Genomic DNA, 17622 nt, shown 5'->3' with positions numbered 1-17622 from the left:
AAGTATTTTCAATTAATAATGTAACTTTAAATCGATTTCTTTCATTACATTTTATTTTACCTTTAATTATTATAATATTAGTTTTAATTCATTTAATTATTTTACATTTTTATGGTTCATCAAATCCAATTGGATTAAATAGAAATATACATAAAATTCCTTTTCATCTTTATTTTTCAGTTAAAGATTAATTAGTATTTATTTTAATTTTATCAATTTTTATATTTATAAATTTCCAATATTCTTATTATTTTAGAGATCCAGATAATTTTAAAATAGCAAATTCAATAATTACTCCTCTTCATATTAAACCTGAATGATATTTTTTATTTGCTTATTCAATTTTGCGATCAATTCTTAATAAATTAAGTGGAGTTCTAGGTTTAATATCTTCAATTATAATTTTATATTTTTAACCTTTCTTAAATAATAGAAATTTTATAAATTTAAAATTTTATCCAATAAATCAAATTTATTATTGATTTTTTATTAATAATATTTTTATATTAACATGATTAGGTGGTCAAATTATTGATTATCCTTATTATACTAATTTAAATATTATTTTCGCTTTTAATTATTTTTTATATTATTTTTTATCATTTAAATTAAATAAATTTTGAGATTATTTAATTTATTAAATACCATATTGAAAATCATATTTCTTACAAAAAACAAAAGAAATCATTTTATGAAATAACGGAAGTTTGCTACGCTTTATTATTGAATAATTATTTTTGAGACAGTCTCAACTAAGTTGAGAAGACAAACGAGTCCTTGGCAACCTCTCATATGCTAGAGCAGTGAGACGTGGCGAACCGCGAATTTTAGCCCCACGGGAAACATACTAAGTTTATACCAGACGCTCAACGTGTTAAATATTTCCAAGAACACACGGAAAATTTCCTCCACACGTATGACGACGTTCAAACGACTTTGGAAATACTCTTTAACCACGGGAAGCTGGAATAATCATAAACAATGTAACAATACGAAAACGCAAAGTAAGCTTGTTAAAACACTAATCGTGGAACGAGGAACGCATAAACATAAATTGTATATTGCAGGTGTATTTAAATCCTTAAAGTTTTTGACATTTTTCTTTTAAAATTCCATATATTCTATAGATTTAATAATCTATTGAATAGATCCTGATCATTGGTTGTAGTACTGGATAGATGCCTATATGCATTATTGCAATTGAATCTGAATCGATAGCTGATCTATGTATACTGTAGGAAAAGAATAAGTACGGTCCTGAAAGAAAGTCAAGAGTGTTTTGGGTTAGCCTGATATTTTCTTACAAGAAATAAAATAATGTACAGTCTATTTAAGAAATATAAAAGTGATCTTGAAATGTTCGAAATGTTTCCACTTTTAACACGTTAACTGCCATGGGGGTCACCGGTGACCAGCATTCGACTTTGCTACAGCGCCGTGGAGGCCACCGGTGACCGGCTTCTTCCTAGCCGATTTGAATTATTTTCATAGCACACTTTGCAAAATCGCCTTACATTTCGCACACTTCCAGGTTTCTTTTTAAATTCGTGACGACGTTTTTTCTGTACGTAATTGCTCGATGAAATGCAATCTTCGTGATCGGAACATTTCACTAAATACATCGCTAACTTCATCCTAAAATCGGGAATTGAAATATTTTTTCGAGTTGCTTTTTAAACAATTGATAATGGCAAAAATGGTCTACAGCGCCGCGGGGGTCACCGGTGACCCCGACCACGAAAAATACATTAAACGCGATTATACAACTCACCTTATCTGTTGTAAATAATATTTCAACATAATATGCATGGCATGATAAAATATTCATGTTGGTGCCATGGGCAAACTACGTAAAACGCGAGTGGCAGTCAACGTGTTAAAAATATGGCATACACTGTGTCATGTACCACTCAGCACCACCTACTGTGCCTGATAATCGTTGCTGTTCTATCGTTTTAGAGCAGTAGTTAGGTCCAGATGTGTGGCAAACTCTCTATACGTATATCGCAAAAATACGAAATTACCAGAATGACGATTTTGCACTGACCAAATTTGATATTTTGATATTAATAACAACATTAATGCAGGAAAGGAATAAGTACGGTACTGAAAGAATGTCAAGAGTGTTTGGGCTTAGAACGAAAGAGACCGCGTGCAAGAGGATCGAATGTAAGGGATGTTTATGACAGAGCCGAATGCGATAAACGAATGGAAGTTTATGAATGCATCTGAGTGTTTAGGATACGTGATCCACCGATTGAGAAAGAGAACATGAGAATGAAAGAAGACAGAGTGCAAGGTTTAAATAACAGTGCAAGGACGCGGAAAAGTCAGTGTGTGTTTTAGAGTCAATCATAGAGTTTATTGAGAAATAGCGAGTGAGAGTCAGCCCAGAGTTATTAGCGCTTAGAATAAGTTTTACAAGGAGATTGCAAGTCCTTCGGGTCACCTATTTGGTTCAAACTTTGCAGGTGAAAAATAGGCGAAAAATGAATACAAAATAAAAAATAGATTGAAAGAAAGGTATCAAAACTATGCTCGGGAATCGGACCCCGACACGTACTGCATAGGAATTTTCGGACGTCGCTGTTAGGCCACAACGCTATTTAAAAAGTAGTAGAAATAAATTTGTAGTTAAGGAAGTAATAAAACTTTAATCATAAATATTTCAAAAACTACTGAGTAGTTGCACTTATAATGGTATATTTTCTTAAACTGCATGACGAGATCTATAAACCTGCAAAGTTTGAACCAAATCGGTGACCCGAAGGACTTGCACTCTCCTTGTTAGAATAAGTTTTAGTTTAGAATAAATCATTTTTATATTTACATCACTGCTTATTCTGTTGCCTACCCAACATTCCTACAATACGAAAGAATTATTTAAAATATCACTTTCGACGAACATTTGAAATCTATAAAAATCGATGAGCTAGACCTGTTTATAAATAATTAGGCTAATTTCGGTAATTGCCGACTAGACAGAATGATAAAATTGATAAAAATGAAGCTTTGTTTAAACTAGTTATGGTCTAAATGAAAATATCAGAACAATTTCATACGATGTGTATGTGAGAGGTCAAAAATATCAGAAACAAGAGCAAGTAATTATTCCCATGCAATCGGAAAAGTGTCGTATCATGAAATGTACATGGTAGATTCTTTATAACAATATCGACCATATCGCTTAGCGGTCGATTGTCCACGATCGGTGGTTATATCAATGCTTGCTGTCGATGAAAGTTGTAGCAAATTAAAAGCAATGTTGCTGAAACAAATTTCCATTTCTCAGAACAATCGAGAAACGATTGTCCTCGTCGTGTTTCGGACAGCAAAGGATAATCCGCTTTAAAATTGTGGACTCTTAACGAATTGTCTTGTAGAAGCAGAAATTAGTGCTAATAATAAAATAATAAAAATAATATATAATAATAAAATAATGAAAATAATATATAATAATAAAATAATAAAAATAATATATAATATTAAAATAATGAAAATAATATATATTAATAAAATGTATTATAAATTATTCTTTTCATTGCTGACTAATTTGTTACTCTTATTACACTTTAGGGTTCTAAGCTTATATTTAATATATTATAACAGAATTTTATTAGAAAATCATTTAATTGCAATTGGTTAGAGTGGAACTTCTTATCCCATTATGGAGCTTGCTTTTACCATAAATAATGTGGGAAAAGTTGTTACTAAGACATAGAAATTGATTTTTAGAAGAAATATTTCATTTTTTAATAAAACAAAATTACACTGAAAAATATATTTCTATCCATAGTTTGATGCTGTGTTTTTCAACTGATGTGTCATGATACATTAGTGTTTGAGGATATCTCAATTGTGTCACGAGGATTATTATCGATATCTATAATAGCTACTTATTTTAAATTAGGCCTAGAACAGAAATTGGCATCATAAAATTTAATAGCTTTGAAAAAAAAAATAAATTAATAATAAGCATTTTATAAATATTTATTCGAACGAAGAAATAACAATAAAAATCCTTTCGAGTTAGTAAATACACTGCTGACCAAAAGTTTGGAATTATTATATATTCGATAAAAATCGAAAATTGGAAAACAAAAATTAGCCAGAATTTTGTTCCCTCAAAACTCTTCTTAATCGAAATATTATCAAAATGATTTATTACTGAAATTTGTGACACTAATTTAAAATTAGTACTCCAATTATTATATTATTATATTATTATTACATCATTATATTATCCAATTATTATATATCTTAGCCTTCTGAGTATAATTCCTTTTAAAATTTTAAATTTGGAAACAATTTTAAAAAAAGGTAAATACTTATTATAAAAGCACTAAAGCCTCATAGTTGTCAACTTCATACGATTGTTATTTTTCTACAACGCAAGTTTCGAAATTCCTATCAGTTAGAAGTGTGTTATAAATTTCTGCGATACGAATACTTTTGTCATTAATTTTACAACGAAGATTATATCGATCGAAAGCTTACTTAATATGACCACTTATTTCTTTCTTTAGATTATTTTTGTTTTACATCAGTTTCCTTTGATAAAAATCTTGATACTCGTATGATGAACAAACAGTTATCATGTTAAGTTGGTAATTGAACGAATACGAGACTTCTATGACTCACTGTACTTACATAGATCTTCAAACAGTCGAGAATTCATATTATTAAACTTGGATAATGTCACGGTTTGTTTCCTGTTCTTATTGCTATCTAACTCACGCGATGTCGATTTGTATTATTACTTTCCCTTGTTCTGCATTTAATTTGAATAGTTTCATAAATAAAGATAAGGTCAGTACTTTTTGAAGTAGAGATCAAGTTTGTGAATTCTAGATTTGTGTACAACTAATAGTAAATTAATCAGTCACTTTAAAACAGTGAAATTACTGCTATTATTATCGATCATAAATGGATCATAAATCGATAGTCTAATGAACTATTATGTAGAGACTATCACATTTTTATGACTTTCAAATAAAGCAAGAAACCCTTTAACAGTCAAGTAAATGCGAATAAAAAATTTTATTATTATATTCGTTGATTATTTTTCGGATAAAATGACTGAATTTTACAAAAGAGTTATACGTGGCTTAAACAAATATTGGAAAAAGATAGTTACTTTCAACGAGCATTATTTCAGGGAATAAAATTATTTATTTAAAGAGATATTTAAATGTATTACTTTATTATAGTCCGTAAAATATTAATTTTATAAAACAGTATTAAAAATATGAAAATCTCTGGTAGAAAATACAAGCATTTTTCATTTGATCATTTCCCAGCGCGATATTGAATTTAATAATTGAATAACTACATACATATACTTCCGTATGTGAAAGATTGAATTTTTACTAAATCATAATCGTTAATTTCTTATGCATATGAATTTTTTTCTCGTCCTGGTGTTGTTGGGATTGAATGTTTCATAATTGACTGTACTATCTGTGTATGACATCATTCCGAGAATTAATAAAAAGAAAATTATAATAAAACGATAAACAAACAATTATTCGATATTGATCGTAATTTAACTGGATTATTTATATATGTATAAAATTATTCCTGATATTAAATCATAAAAAAATGTTTTATATCATAATTTGCAATATTTCCACGAATATATATCTGTAGACAAAAGTTAAGAAATAAAATAATTATTTAAAAACATTCGTGTGTAAATATATGCAAAATAATTTTGTACGTTGAGATACATAAAAAATATAACTTGAATTTAAACGAAAAATTATGAAACATAGTAAAACTATACGATGTCACTTATTAGAGAAAAGATTCGTACAGCATAGTAACTTTAATATCATAATAATTTTAAGCATCAAATAGCCAAAATGTTTCTAATTCAACAAAATGTCTATATATACAAGTGGCCAAGTAAAATTTAAAAATCTGTAAAATTGTTAGAACGTTAACTGGAAATTTAATTTACGAATTGAACAGAATTTAATAGAAAAAATTAGAAAAATGTAATTTGAAAAACCTGATTAAGTATATCTCACAACTATGTACATGTATACACAACTTGTATCATATATTATAACGTATCATATAAATAATATAAAATTCAAAATTAATTATATCTATATGTTATTTTTCGTAAAATTACTTATATAATTTAAACAAAACGTATTTTCTGACTTCCATTACAATATCCTGTGTAATAACAATATTAATTATGCCCTTTAGAGAAATATATTTGAAAAGATACTTGTAATATATCGATGTATAAAATATTATCTTCTCACATAATCTTTATTTTTGAGAAACACTCGTATACAAAACTATTTGAATATTTACATAATTTACTATGCTTAAAGAATGAAATATAAATATTAAATCAAGGTGTGCAAAACGATATGATATATGAGCCGTTCACTGCACAAATCATTAAATGTCAAAGCGCTTGGTATAGTCATAACTTTTTATATTTATAATAACTTTCCCTGATAATTAAGATTAACACCATTAAACGACAAAAATTTGTTGGCCACTGAATAATAAATAATTTATTTCAGAGGTCACTTTGATTAACTCCGTACTCTAATGTAAATCGTTGCAATAATGCAACTCAAATGCACTAGCAAGTCATGAATGATAACGGTGAATTTTTTAGTGCCGTCTTATCAGAATTTAAGTAAAATTTAGTAAAATTTAAATTTATTACTTTTTTCACTTGTCAAATCGATTAAATCTTCCAGTAACATAAAAATGGTAATATTTCTAACGATTACCTTTCGGCTATTTTTTCTTATCAATTTTATATTCCGTTAGATGAAAATTACATTTGTATTTATGAAGTCTACAGTATTTATTTCGATTCAAATTATAAAGGGAATTTTAAAAAACAATATACATTATTTCATTGCATTTCTCCACTTTTTGTTTTATGGAGTTAATTTATGCAGTGAACGATTCATATGTATACCATATATATATACATATATATAAGAAGAAAGTTCTAGGATTGTATCAGTAAAGTTAGACAATAATTCAATGATATGTACAATATTTATAGTATATTTAATAGAAATACGAACATTGATAACACTACTGGAAGTTGGTGATTAAATAGAAAATCGCCATAAGACAGCCATACTAGCAAAAGATGCATCAACATCATATTGTAACTTTCCACTTTCCAATTAATAGTGGTTTCGATTATGATCATATATCGAATTCACAACAAAATAATAAAATATTTTATATAAAAAAATATATTTTTAGTTATTTTCTCTCCAACTTTGATTAATTAACTATTAATCGAACTTCTATCCTATCCACTAACAATAATCATTACTACTAACAATATGCAATTGTGTATTAAAATCATTATGTCCAAAAACGGTGGTAATGGTTAACATAGATTTTGAATATATATGTGTTGATATAATAAAGGAGCGATGTTTGTAAGAAAGGGACGATTGGAACAAGTATGCATGGAATGCCAATATCTAATGGATTCAGGTTATCGTGATAAATGAGTATGCGTGTAATGATCGAGATGTTGTGTCAATTGTGTATGTTCATGTAATGTATGAAAGTAGAAAGAACAAACCAGAGAGATTGGGCATAGGTCAGTTGTAATTGAGTCGTAATAGTGAAAATATGTGTGAGCATGGGATTGCGAGAAATTAATTAGATTTATGCTTAATACTCGTGTTTAATCACATTTTGTAATTAAATAAAAAATTGTTCTTATTGTTACTGATATTTCTTCCACTAACAAAAACATCATTGTATGGATAGTGTAATAAATAAATAAATAAATACAAACAGCTCCATTCTGATTTATCAGTGTCTACAAATTCGTCTGATCTCATGACTTACAAATCATACGGAAAAACAGAAAACCAATACCCAAATCCTATCTTCCTATCTATACGCAAAATAGATAATCATAACTCAAAAATAATGTCATATCAAACGTACGTTTATGTGAAGTTCTTTTCTATTTTAGTGTTTGCAGTTATTATAACCTGTATATCTTTTAAAACAAGAAAATATACACAATTGGTGTTCCGTCCCGGAGAGCGTATTTAGAATATGATTTTATAATTAAGGCTTACACTTTTAACAGACCTAACGGTTTATTTTGTATTTTATAATGCAACTGCAATTCCGGAGGTTCGATGTGCCTCAACGCCGTTCTAGCGGATTAAGCTTATAAAGGTAAAGCAAAATTAGGAATTTTACTAGTACCAGACGCGACAGATGGTACTAGTAAAACAAAACTGGACACTTGTGACAGACCCAACAAGCGACGGACGGACGACACTTATAAATCACGTCATTGACCATTAGAAATCGGCTCCTTGACAGTTTCCTACTCCTTAGCCAAAGGTCCTTATGTCACACCCTCTGTCCACTTAAAACTCTTTACCTTTCCACCACCAACATCTATTTTCCCAATCAGAACTAAACTAGAGAAAACACCGGACCGAACACGACGAGATAGGACATAGAGCAAAATCGAGAAGTCAGTTCGTCTTCGGCACCGATCCTTCAAACATCTAACTTACACATGCAACATGCGTGTTCGAAACGGTACTCCATTAACGTCTACATTATAACTATTCTACGCTTTTCTGTAAATAAACACTCTCTTTTGACCACACACATTCTGGATCCTTATTATCACAACTAGTCACGCAATATTAATTTGGCGCGTGATAAGCGTTCTTGGAAATCGAAGAGATTCGATACCGTAGGACGCTACAATTGGAATAATACACGAAAATGTCTCCTAGCTACGCACCTGACATTGATCGAAGATAATTTCCACGACACGATTTAACAAGACGCGATCACGCAAGTAGTAGACTTAAGAATAGGGGTAGGATATGTGAAAATCACTTATCAAATCACCCTTCTAAATATATGCAAATTACGCAAGTAATCGATATAATTTTAAATAACAAGGTGAAACACGAAAAGCAAAAACAGAAAAATATCATTATTTAAAATTTTATTAATTTCATTCGAGTCAATTAAATAAAATTCACGTGTAATGATCAAGAGAGAATTCAGAGAGGGATTATGAGAACAATCCATCTTACTCAAAAGTAATAGAATCTAATAACGTTATGCTACATTATCATCTTTTTATAAAATAAAATATTCAATCTACTGCAATTATTCTGATTCTTGATAGTATAAAGGATATCTAATATGCATTTTTGTCATTTATAAATGAAAATTACTCGGTAATTTTTGGTTGTATGAAAAATATTTTCAACGGAAATTGAATCGTCACAGGAACAGCATAAGATGATATAATTACTTTTATTGAAAGTAAACGCGTAAAAAATATATAAAGTATATTTCGTAGTATATTTCCAAAAATATATAGAGTATATTCCAAGTATATTTCTTTAATCGCAGTCATAATTTTTAATACAGCATTGATTGATTCAACTCTATATTTTTAACGGAAAAGTATTAGATCACTTATATCAAATAATTATTAATTTATGAGATATTGAACTCAAAATCATAAGAATGAAGACAATATCTTTGAAGTCTATTAATTATTATAGTTTTATGATTCTACGTAGTTCACAAATTCTTCAATAAAATATATAAAATAGCACTATATATTGTCCTTTCCAATTTAAAAAAATTGCGAATGTCAATATTTGCAATTAAATATCTCATAAACCAATAATTCTTTTACATAAATCGTTCAGTGCTTTCTCGTTAACAATGATGAACAAAAAATTATACTATTTTATTGAAAAACTTTTAAAAATTATTAAAAAATTTCATTGAAAATTGTACTATTTTATTTAAAAAAAGAAAGTTAATTATATATTCTCTTCGCGTCTACTTACAAAGCTAATCATATCATCTTATGGCTCTCTCGAATCCATACAATTCTTACGAAAAACATTTTTCATGTAGCAAACAATTTAAGCAATTTTCATTTATAGATTAAAATCGGATATTATATATAAACAGCAAATATAAATTCAATTATCTAATCCGTAATATGAAACAAACGTATTAAAACTTAAATAACAAATTTTAGAAATATAATTTAAAAAATGGTCTAAAATATACATTTTTGTACAATTGACTCTGGACTCGAACAAGGCTCCTAGATTCACACCTTACAGAAATTATAAGCTATTCGTCCATCGACATAAGCGAGCTATGCAAGCGGACATAAAAACAAAAGCATGTGTAGCCATAAATCGGGAAGAACACAATGAATGACGAAGGACTGAACAGAGAACACGTAACGGTATCAAGTGAAGAATATTTTCTCCACGTTATACGTTTCCGTTCTACAGAGTGGAGAAATTGAATTTCGAAGAAACGAGCCGTTCGTCATTCGATCGTTTAAAACGGTTCTACGACCTCTTCGAGCTTTATGGCAGCGATAAAATACGCGTGTGGCGCGGTTACGCTACGTTACACTAAATAACAAGTTGAACCCATCGGCCGTGGGTGGAAGTGCGTTTTCTAAAATTTACAACGGGGTGAGCAACGTCGTTTGTTGTTTTATCAGGGTACTTACTGTTCGTGTTGAAATCGTTGTCACAGTAGGCCCAACTGAGCTTCGGCACGAACGAGACGAACGTGTAGAAGAGTGTCCAGGCTACGATCACCATGTAGTACACCATTACGAGCAAAATGACGACGAGGGTGCAATAACCGAGGCCTTCGAGTGCCGGCGCCATACGTGTGAACGCCTCGTTAGGGCCAAGTCCGGAATACTGTCCGATCGCGAGTTCCAAAAAGAATATTGGTAATCCCATGGTTATCAGCATTAAAATGAATGGAATTAAAAAGGCACCTGGAAAACAGAGTAATGATATACGCTACGATATACGTTACTGTTCGTCTCTAGTAAAGAGACTAACGAGTTCGTAAACAAGGTAAGAGAAGGGGAGGTGAGAGAACAATTAGTTTGTTAAATAGAAAGATAAATATTATTCGTGTAATTAGGCTCCTATTTTGTTCTTTTCGATTTTTATTGACACTTTAGTATTTTCAAACATTTAGAATATTATTATATTTATATAGTTAATGTATAATCGAAATTGTTTATTATGCAATACGCAATATATAATATTGCGTGCACACGTGTACATATAATGATTTAGTAATATCACTGTATGAGTAATATAGTAATATTGCTATTGGGTTGGCAAGAAAGTAATTTCGGTTTGCATCAGTAAATAATGTTAGGCTTGTTTAGTTATTCTTTTGTCAATGTTAGAATTTTTTTCTTTTAAGATGTGGTAGTCGATACCTTTAGGTTGCTATTTCGTGAAATTCCGTGTAATTTCGTTTATAACTGTCAGTTCACGGTCAGTCTTAACATGGAGTGCAAAAATAAGCATTTTCGACACATTTTACTTTCTTATTTTCATTAAGGCAAGAATGCGACTGAGGCTCGCAAAGAGATACGAGAAGTTTATGGCGTTGATTGTTTAACAGAACGCACGTGTCAGAATTAGTTTAAAAAATTTCTTTCTGAAGATTTTTCACTGAAAGGTACCCACAACGTTCTGGTCGACCTTCTGAGATTTACGCACTTGGTTAAGTTTTTTGCAGATAAGCACCAGAAATTCTATGAGAGCGGGATCGTGAAGTTACCAGAAAGATGGCAAAAAGTCATCGAATAGAATGGAAGATATTTGACCGATTAAAGTTCATTTACTGTATAGAAAAAATTGAGTTTTATTTCACACTAAAAAACCGAAAGTACTTTCTTGCCAACTTAATAAATATAGCTAAATATTATTATTCTACTAATATAGCGATATCACTAAAATATTATATATAATATACAATATTATGTGTAATATATAATCTTAATAATACATTAATTATATAGTTAATTTGTACAATTTTAAATGTTTTAATTATGAGAATGACTTTACTAGGAAGACGCAAGAATCAAATTAAAGCCATTAGCCGAGATGTTTGCACACGTGTTCAGGTATTTATGACCCTTTTATAAACAAGTCTATATTTTATTATGAATTGTATATCAATGACATAAATTTTAATATACGGAAAGAATTATTTAAAGTTAATATTTATTTCTTTTTCTAATTTATAACGTTTGTGATAATTAATAGTATATTATAATTATTTACACCAACAATTTATTATAATAAAAATATTATTTTAATTGAATGTTATTTCATATAAAATAAGAGGTTAAATATTCCTGGATACATATATCGTAGTATATTTAAAATTCTATAGTGTAGTCATAAAAATCTTAATTTTCTCTTTTGACAGATTTGAACAATTATCGAAATTTACGATCAAAACTAAAATTTGGTTATTTTAATATGAAAGTAGTAAAATATTATTTAATTCGCATACTTAAATAGAGGAAAGAAAAATAGAGTAATCTATATTTTAATCTACTTTCTAATACTTTCCTAAATACTAAACACCAAAAAATATTTATATAAAAATAATAAATAGACACAATATTGAAACACGAATTATCAGCAGAAATGCATACAATGCATTATTATTAAAATATCTAACACTTTAATTCGTTAATAGTAGAATTGAAATCATAATGTTAATTAAACTGTCTAATATACCTAACTAAAATTATTGCAAAATTAAAAATTAAACTTAAAATTGGGACTGAATCGAATTAAAATGTAATTTAACATCGTAAAATACTACACGCGGTATTTATTTTTATCTTATCACAGCTCTAGCATATTACAGTTAATAACAAAGATTGCAAAAATTAAATATAAGTCTCGAAAGATTACATTTAATTCTATCCATCACAGAAATACTAACTCTTCTAAAATACGATATGTAACACGCTGATTAATAAATTCTTCTTTGACGTTGAAGGTAATAAACAATCGACTACCATTCTGATAATATCAAAAATCGCACTAATTAAAAATAAATAACGGATAATTACATTTGATTCTATCCTTCGTAAAAAAGCGAAAGCAAAATCTTTTAAATAAATATACCTATAATCACATCTAATAATTACAATATCCCTCATTTATCATACTAACTAATAAATTCTTCTTTCGTGTTAAAAATGATAAAGAATTGATTACCGCTTCGATAATATCCAAAACTACAAAAGTCAAAAATAAGTCACGTGTAATTACATATGATTCTATCTATCACGGAAAAATTAGATCCCACAACGTGTCTATGAAAATTAAATTGCAATTACTATCGCGTATCATCGTTTACCAGAATGATTAATAAATTCAGCAGCAAATGTCTAGACTGAAAAAGAAAAAAATAAGCACAGCAAGTATCATTTAAAATTATCTTTCCGATTGCAAGGGCCATTCTTAGCCTCGATCAATGCCCCATTTACGCTCGCCTATGACGAAAGACCTAAATAACTATGGGAGAAAAATCGGATCGACTTATCACGCGGCTTGAACGGATACTAATTAAAAGTTATCGGGCCTCTGGCTCTGATTAACGCGACGAAACACGGAGTTACAGCGAAAAGGTTAAAAACTGGCCGGCCACCATTTTCTCTTTGGTCGTCTTTCATTAGAGGCCGCCGCGCCGACCGGAGAACAATGAAGTGCTGGGAGCCACGTAAACAGAAAAGAACAAAACGACGAGAGTGGAAGTAAAATAGAATAATTAAAAGCCAAGTGTTCGGGATACTCGGACGCCCCACTCTCCCTCCCCCTTCTCTCGCTCTTTCGCTCTCCCGATCTCTCGGTATTTCGCAAATAAACCCGATGAGAGAGAGGCGGCTGTATCAACAGGCACAACCGCACACGCAGCCAGGAAAGATTTATTAAATTTCCCGAACGGTCGGTCACGGGCTGCCAAACTACGCTTAATTATTCGAATTAGTCGCTTCGTCACGTCAACCACGCATGTGCGCGTAGTGTCACGCGTCTGTTCATCCATTTCTCTTTCTCCCTTTCCACTCTCTACGCCTTTCTCGCTCCCTCTGCAACTCCTCCTTTTTCTACGAAACGACCGTGCACGAGAATAAATCATTCCGCGTAATCCACTAGTTCGTTTGCTAGCCCGTGACCGTCTGTTTAGCGAGCATGGCTAGACGTTTTTCTCGTATGGAAAAGTCGTGCGCACTCTCCACCGTATACACGTGCCTACGTACGTGTATACATCCACTACAATCGCAGCTACGCACGGTCACGACATATACGTACCACCGCCATTACGATATACAAGGTAAGGGAAACGCCAAACATTGCCAATGCCAACGGCATACCCGATGCAGGATAGAACAAACTCGATGGGATTGGCCCAGCTACCCCGTTCGGGATTCTGCGCTAGCTCCACCAAGGTACCGCCGACTCCGAGAGAAACCTTCTTCGTCTGCCAATAACACGGGTTACGTTATATTTGCATCATATAAATCATCACCGACGGACGACAAGGTTGGGCGGAGAGAAAAAGGGACATCTACAACTGAGAAAAGCTTGGATATCGAGGCATGGAATCAAGAACTCGTCGTTCGAGAAAGGCTAGTCCACGAAACAACGAATGGAAGGTAAGAAAACGTGAGAGACAATACACTCGGGTGAAAGGTAATGCGGGTAGTGGGAAGGGGCAAGTGCTGCCATCGCAGGACCGCCCAAGGTATTTACGTAACGAGATTAGGAGAACGCTCGAATCGAGTGAATTTATCTGTAAAGTCTAACGGCACGAGCATCGGTAGTTTAATCTACTCGCACTGTAAGCCACCAACAGATAAGATCCGACGAAACGCTGTTCTTTTCCGCGCATGGTCGATCTCATTGTTTTGTTGGCGCATCGAGACGCACGCGAACTCGACTATCCCCTCTATCCCTTCCTTCGCTCGCCACTAAACGAAACTACGTCGCGGAGAACTTCGGCACAATATTTTCTAGGCGAAACTCTGTTTACTTAACGGCCAGGAAAACCGAAGGTTCCATCGCAAACACGAATCCACGAGTCGTCCGAACTTCTGCTCTTTCGAAAACTCCAACTTACGTGTACTTTCCAGTAAACGGCGTTGTTTCCTCAAGCATAGCTATTAATTTTCCCATAGTAATCCAATGATTCTCGAAACGTACGACGTTCATTTCACGTCTGTCATCGAGTCATTCTCACAACAGGATATGTAAAACTTGATCCTTCCGAAAAAGCTCGCGACGAAACACGCGTATCGTGCACCTTATTTCCGTTGATTTCACAACCTAGACACGTTAGCGAATAGAATTTTAGTCGGATATCCGTATCACGGGTATCGAACGTCCCAGTGGACGGCCATCTATGTCCACGACATCTGACAGTCCATTGTCCGGCGAGGAACGAATTTCTCACGTCGCGCCGCACTGCGTTCACCGCTGTAACTCACTCGATAACGAGCAATAGTCTAAACCGACTGCGCGCTTACCTTTTGCGTTCTATCCTTCTTCTCCGTCATGGTAATGATGCGAAAGAAAGTCGGTGGAATATTCGCGGTCGAGACGATAACACAGATGTCTCGTCTTCTTCGACACCGCAATCGCGATCGTCTGAGCAGCCTCGCGTCGACTAACAACTATATAACGTCAGATATCGAGATAATCGGTAAAATCCATTATCGAGTGGTGGGTTCCAAATCCACTTCATAGCACCGTGGTCGCAAATAAAGCGTCTCGGGTCTCGCGAGATGTCGCCGAACGCCCAACGTCGCATTGCTTGCTTCACGTTGAAATGCATTTGCGATTCGATTTCGTTCACGAGTCGTGACGATATAACGCTGAAACAGTCGTGATTTAAACCGCCTGTAAATTTCAGTGACAGACGTTTAAGGTTGTTTAACGTATTTGTCTCGCCTCTTTTGCTTGCTTTCTGTTTAAACACGGGGACGTATACGCGATGGTTCAGAAGTTATTGAACCACGTATGAACGATTGTCGACAGGCACCGCTAAGCATCCTGTGATAAAAGTCTGACGGAATTGTTTGGACAGCTCCGTTCGCGGCGATACGATCGATCTGTCGTTGATAAAGCAACATAGTGCCGCGGTATGTACGAATTTGATCGTACCCTCTTCGATTGTCTGGTTTGCGTGTGGTATTTAATAAACTGCTCCGTAAATCTGACGCTCTGACGTGGTACATTCGAAATTTCGATGCCGTTCAGCGTTGAGCGCGGCAACGTCGCGAATTGCAAACTCTTAACGTATCGAAATTGTAATAACCGAGACACGGTCCTGTCCAGGATACACCATATCGGTCGCTTTCAAAATATTATTTAAAATAGGAGAATGACGATTATAATAACGCTGTAAATTTGATATTCGATGATATTGCGAATTTAATAATATCGTTGAAAAGTTCAATAAAACTGAAATTTATCGTGAAATTTATTAACGATGTGACCTTTGAGTATAAGTCGTTAATTGTGAAAGAAATATCCTAACGTTTCGCAAGCAATGCAGCCAGCTTCATCGGAAGTCCAATTATACATTGATACTCTGATATTGTGAAATTCATCGTGCGCTCGCAACATTTTGTCGCGTGTCATTGATTTGTCATCGCTATTCGAGAATGACAGGTTAGGTAATATCTAAAATAAACAGTAATATGCATATGCATACTCTATGATGCACTTAAACGCAGAATTATCTGGATTAATTGTCTATGTATGTGTGTATATACAATGAAAATCTGATAAGAGCATTAACTTTATTGGAAAACCGACAAGAAAAGAAAAATTCAATGGATCGAGTTGAGAATGAATTTCCACGAAATCCATTGACGCAATTAAAGTCTAACATTTTCCGTTAGCCCTTTAATCCGTAAGTTTATCGAGGATTGCAAAAATACGAAACGTGTAAGATAATGATTTTAAGTATACGTCGCAAAAAGACTTCGAGAAAAACGTTTGACACTTGCATGCGTCATATTCTTCCGGTTATTTCGTGATAAATGATTTTGTCAACGATGCAATAATCTGAATCGTTACAGTTACTACATGACAATTATTTGATTGCGATTTAAAGGAAATAGAAACTGAATTATTTATTAATATAATCGATCATACTTTTAACACTGATCATCATAATATTAATTTAAACTTAATTTATCGATATTACGATATAATTTAAATAAATATATATCCTTACAAATATTACTAAGGGGAGTACATGTTCTTTTGTTAGTTGCATAAAATACTTAATTTTGGAGGAAATGAAATACAACATAGGTACTATATACGGATATATCTACTAATGTATTATATAATAACTGAAATAAAAAGGAAACCTAGAAAGTAAAATACTATTTAAGCATTGTATATTGATCCAACTTCACGTAAGTCCCAAAATTCTAAAGTGTTGCCAACAAGAAAAAAAGACTGCGTGACAGCTGACAATTCAGGGCTATTAAAAATAGTACACTACACGAAAGAACAACGAGTTTTCGTTGTTGAGTAATATTTACAATTTTTAATTAAAAACTGTCTTTTATCAAAATTACCTTTTGCGTGAATTTTGGGACACACGATATGTATGTACTATTAATTTATATGTGACACGACAAAGCATATTTAAGTACCTCATATATACTATACTTAAATTGTTCTTAATAATATACATAATTTAATACATAGTATATAATATAAT

The 17622-nt window shown here is 32.0% G+C and overlaps 1 protein-coding gene across 1 annotated transcript in view; it reads right to left on the bottom strand.

The window, feature by feature from the left end:
* Positions 1-15417, bottom strand: part of LOC108545542 (sodium- and chloride-dependent glycine transporter 2) — a 91493-nt gene extending 76076 nt beyond the window's left edge. The window contains 3 exon segments of the mRNA XM_017897221.1: positions 10553-10831; positions 14193-14361; positions 15407-15417. Coding sequence (XP_017752710.1) covers positions 10553-10805 — 253 coding nt within the window. The 5' untranslated portion in view covers positions 10806-10831; positions 14193-14361; positions 15407-15417.
* Between the last annotated feature and the right edge of the window lie 2205 nt (positions 15418-17622).

Source organism: Eufriesea mexicana, unplaced genomic scaffold (assembly GCF_001483705.2).
Source record: "Eufriesea mexicana isolate 0111107269 unplaced genomic scaffold, ASM148370v2 scaffold471, whole genome shotgun sequence".
NCBI lineage: Eukaryota > Metazoa > Arthropoda > Insecta > Hymenoptera > Apidae > Eufriesea > Eufriesea mexicana.
This window is presented reverse-complemented; position numbering and strand designations above follow the sequence as displayed.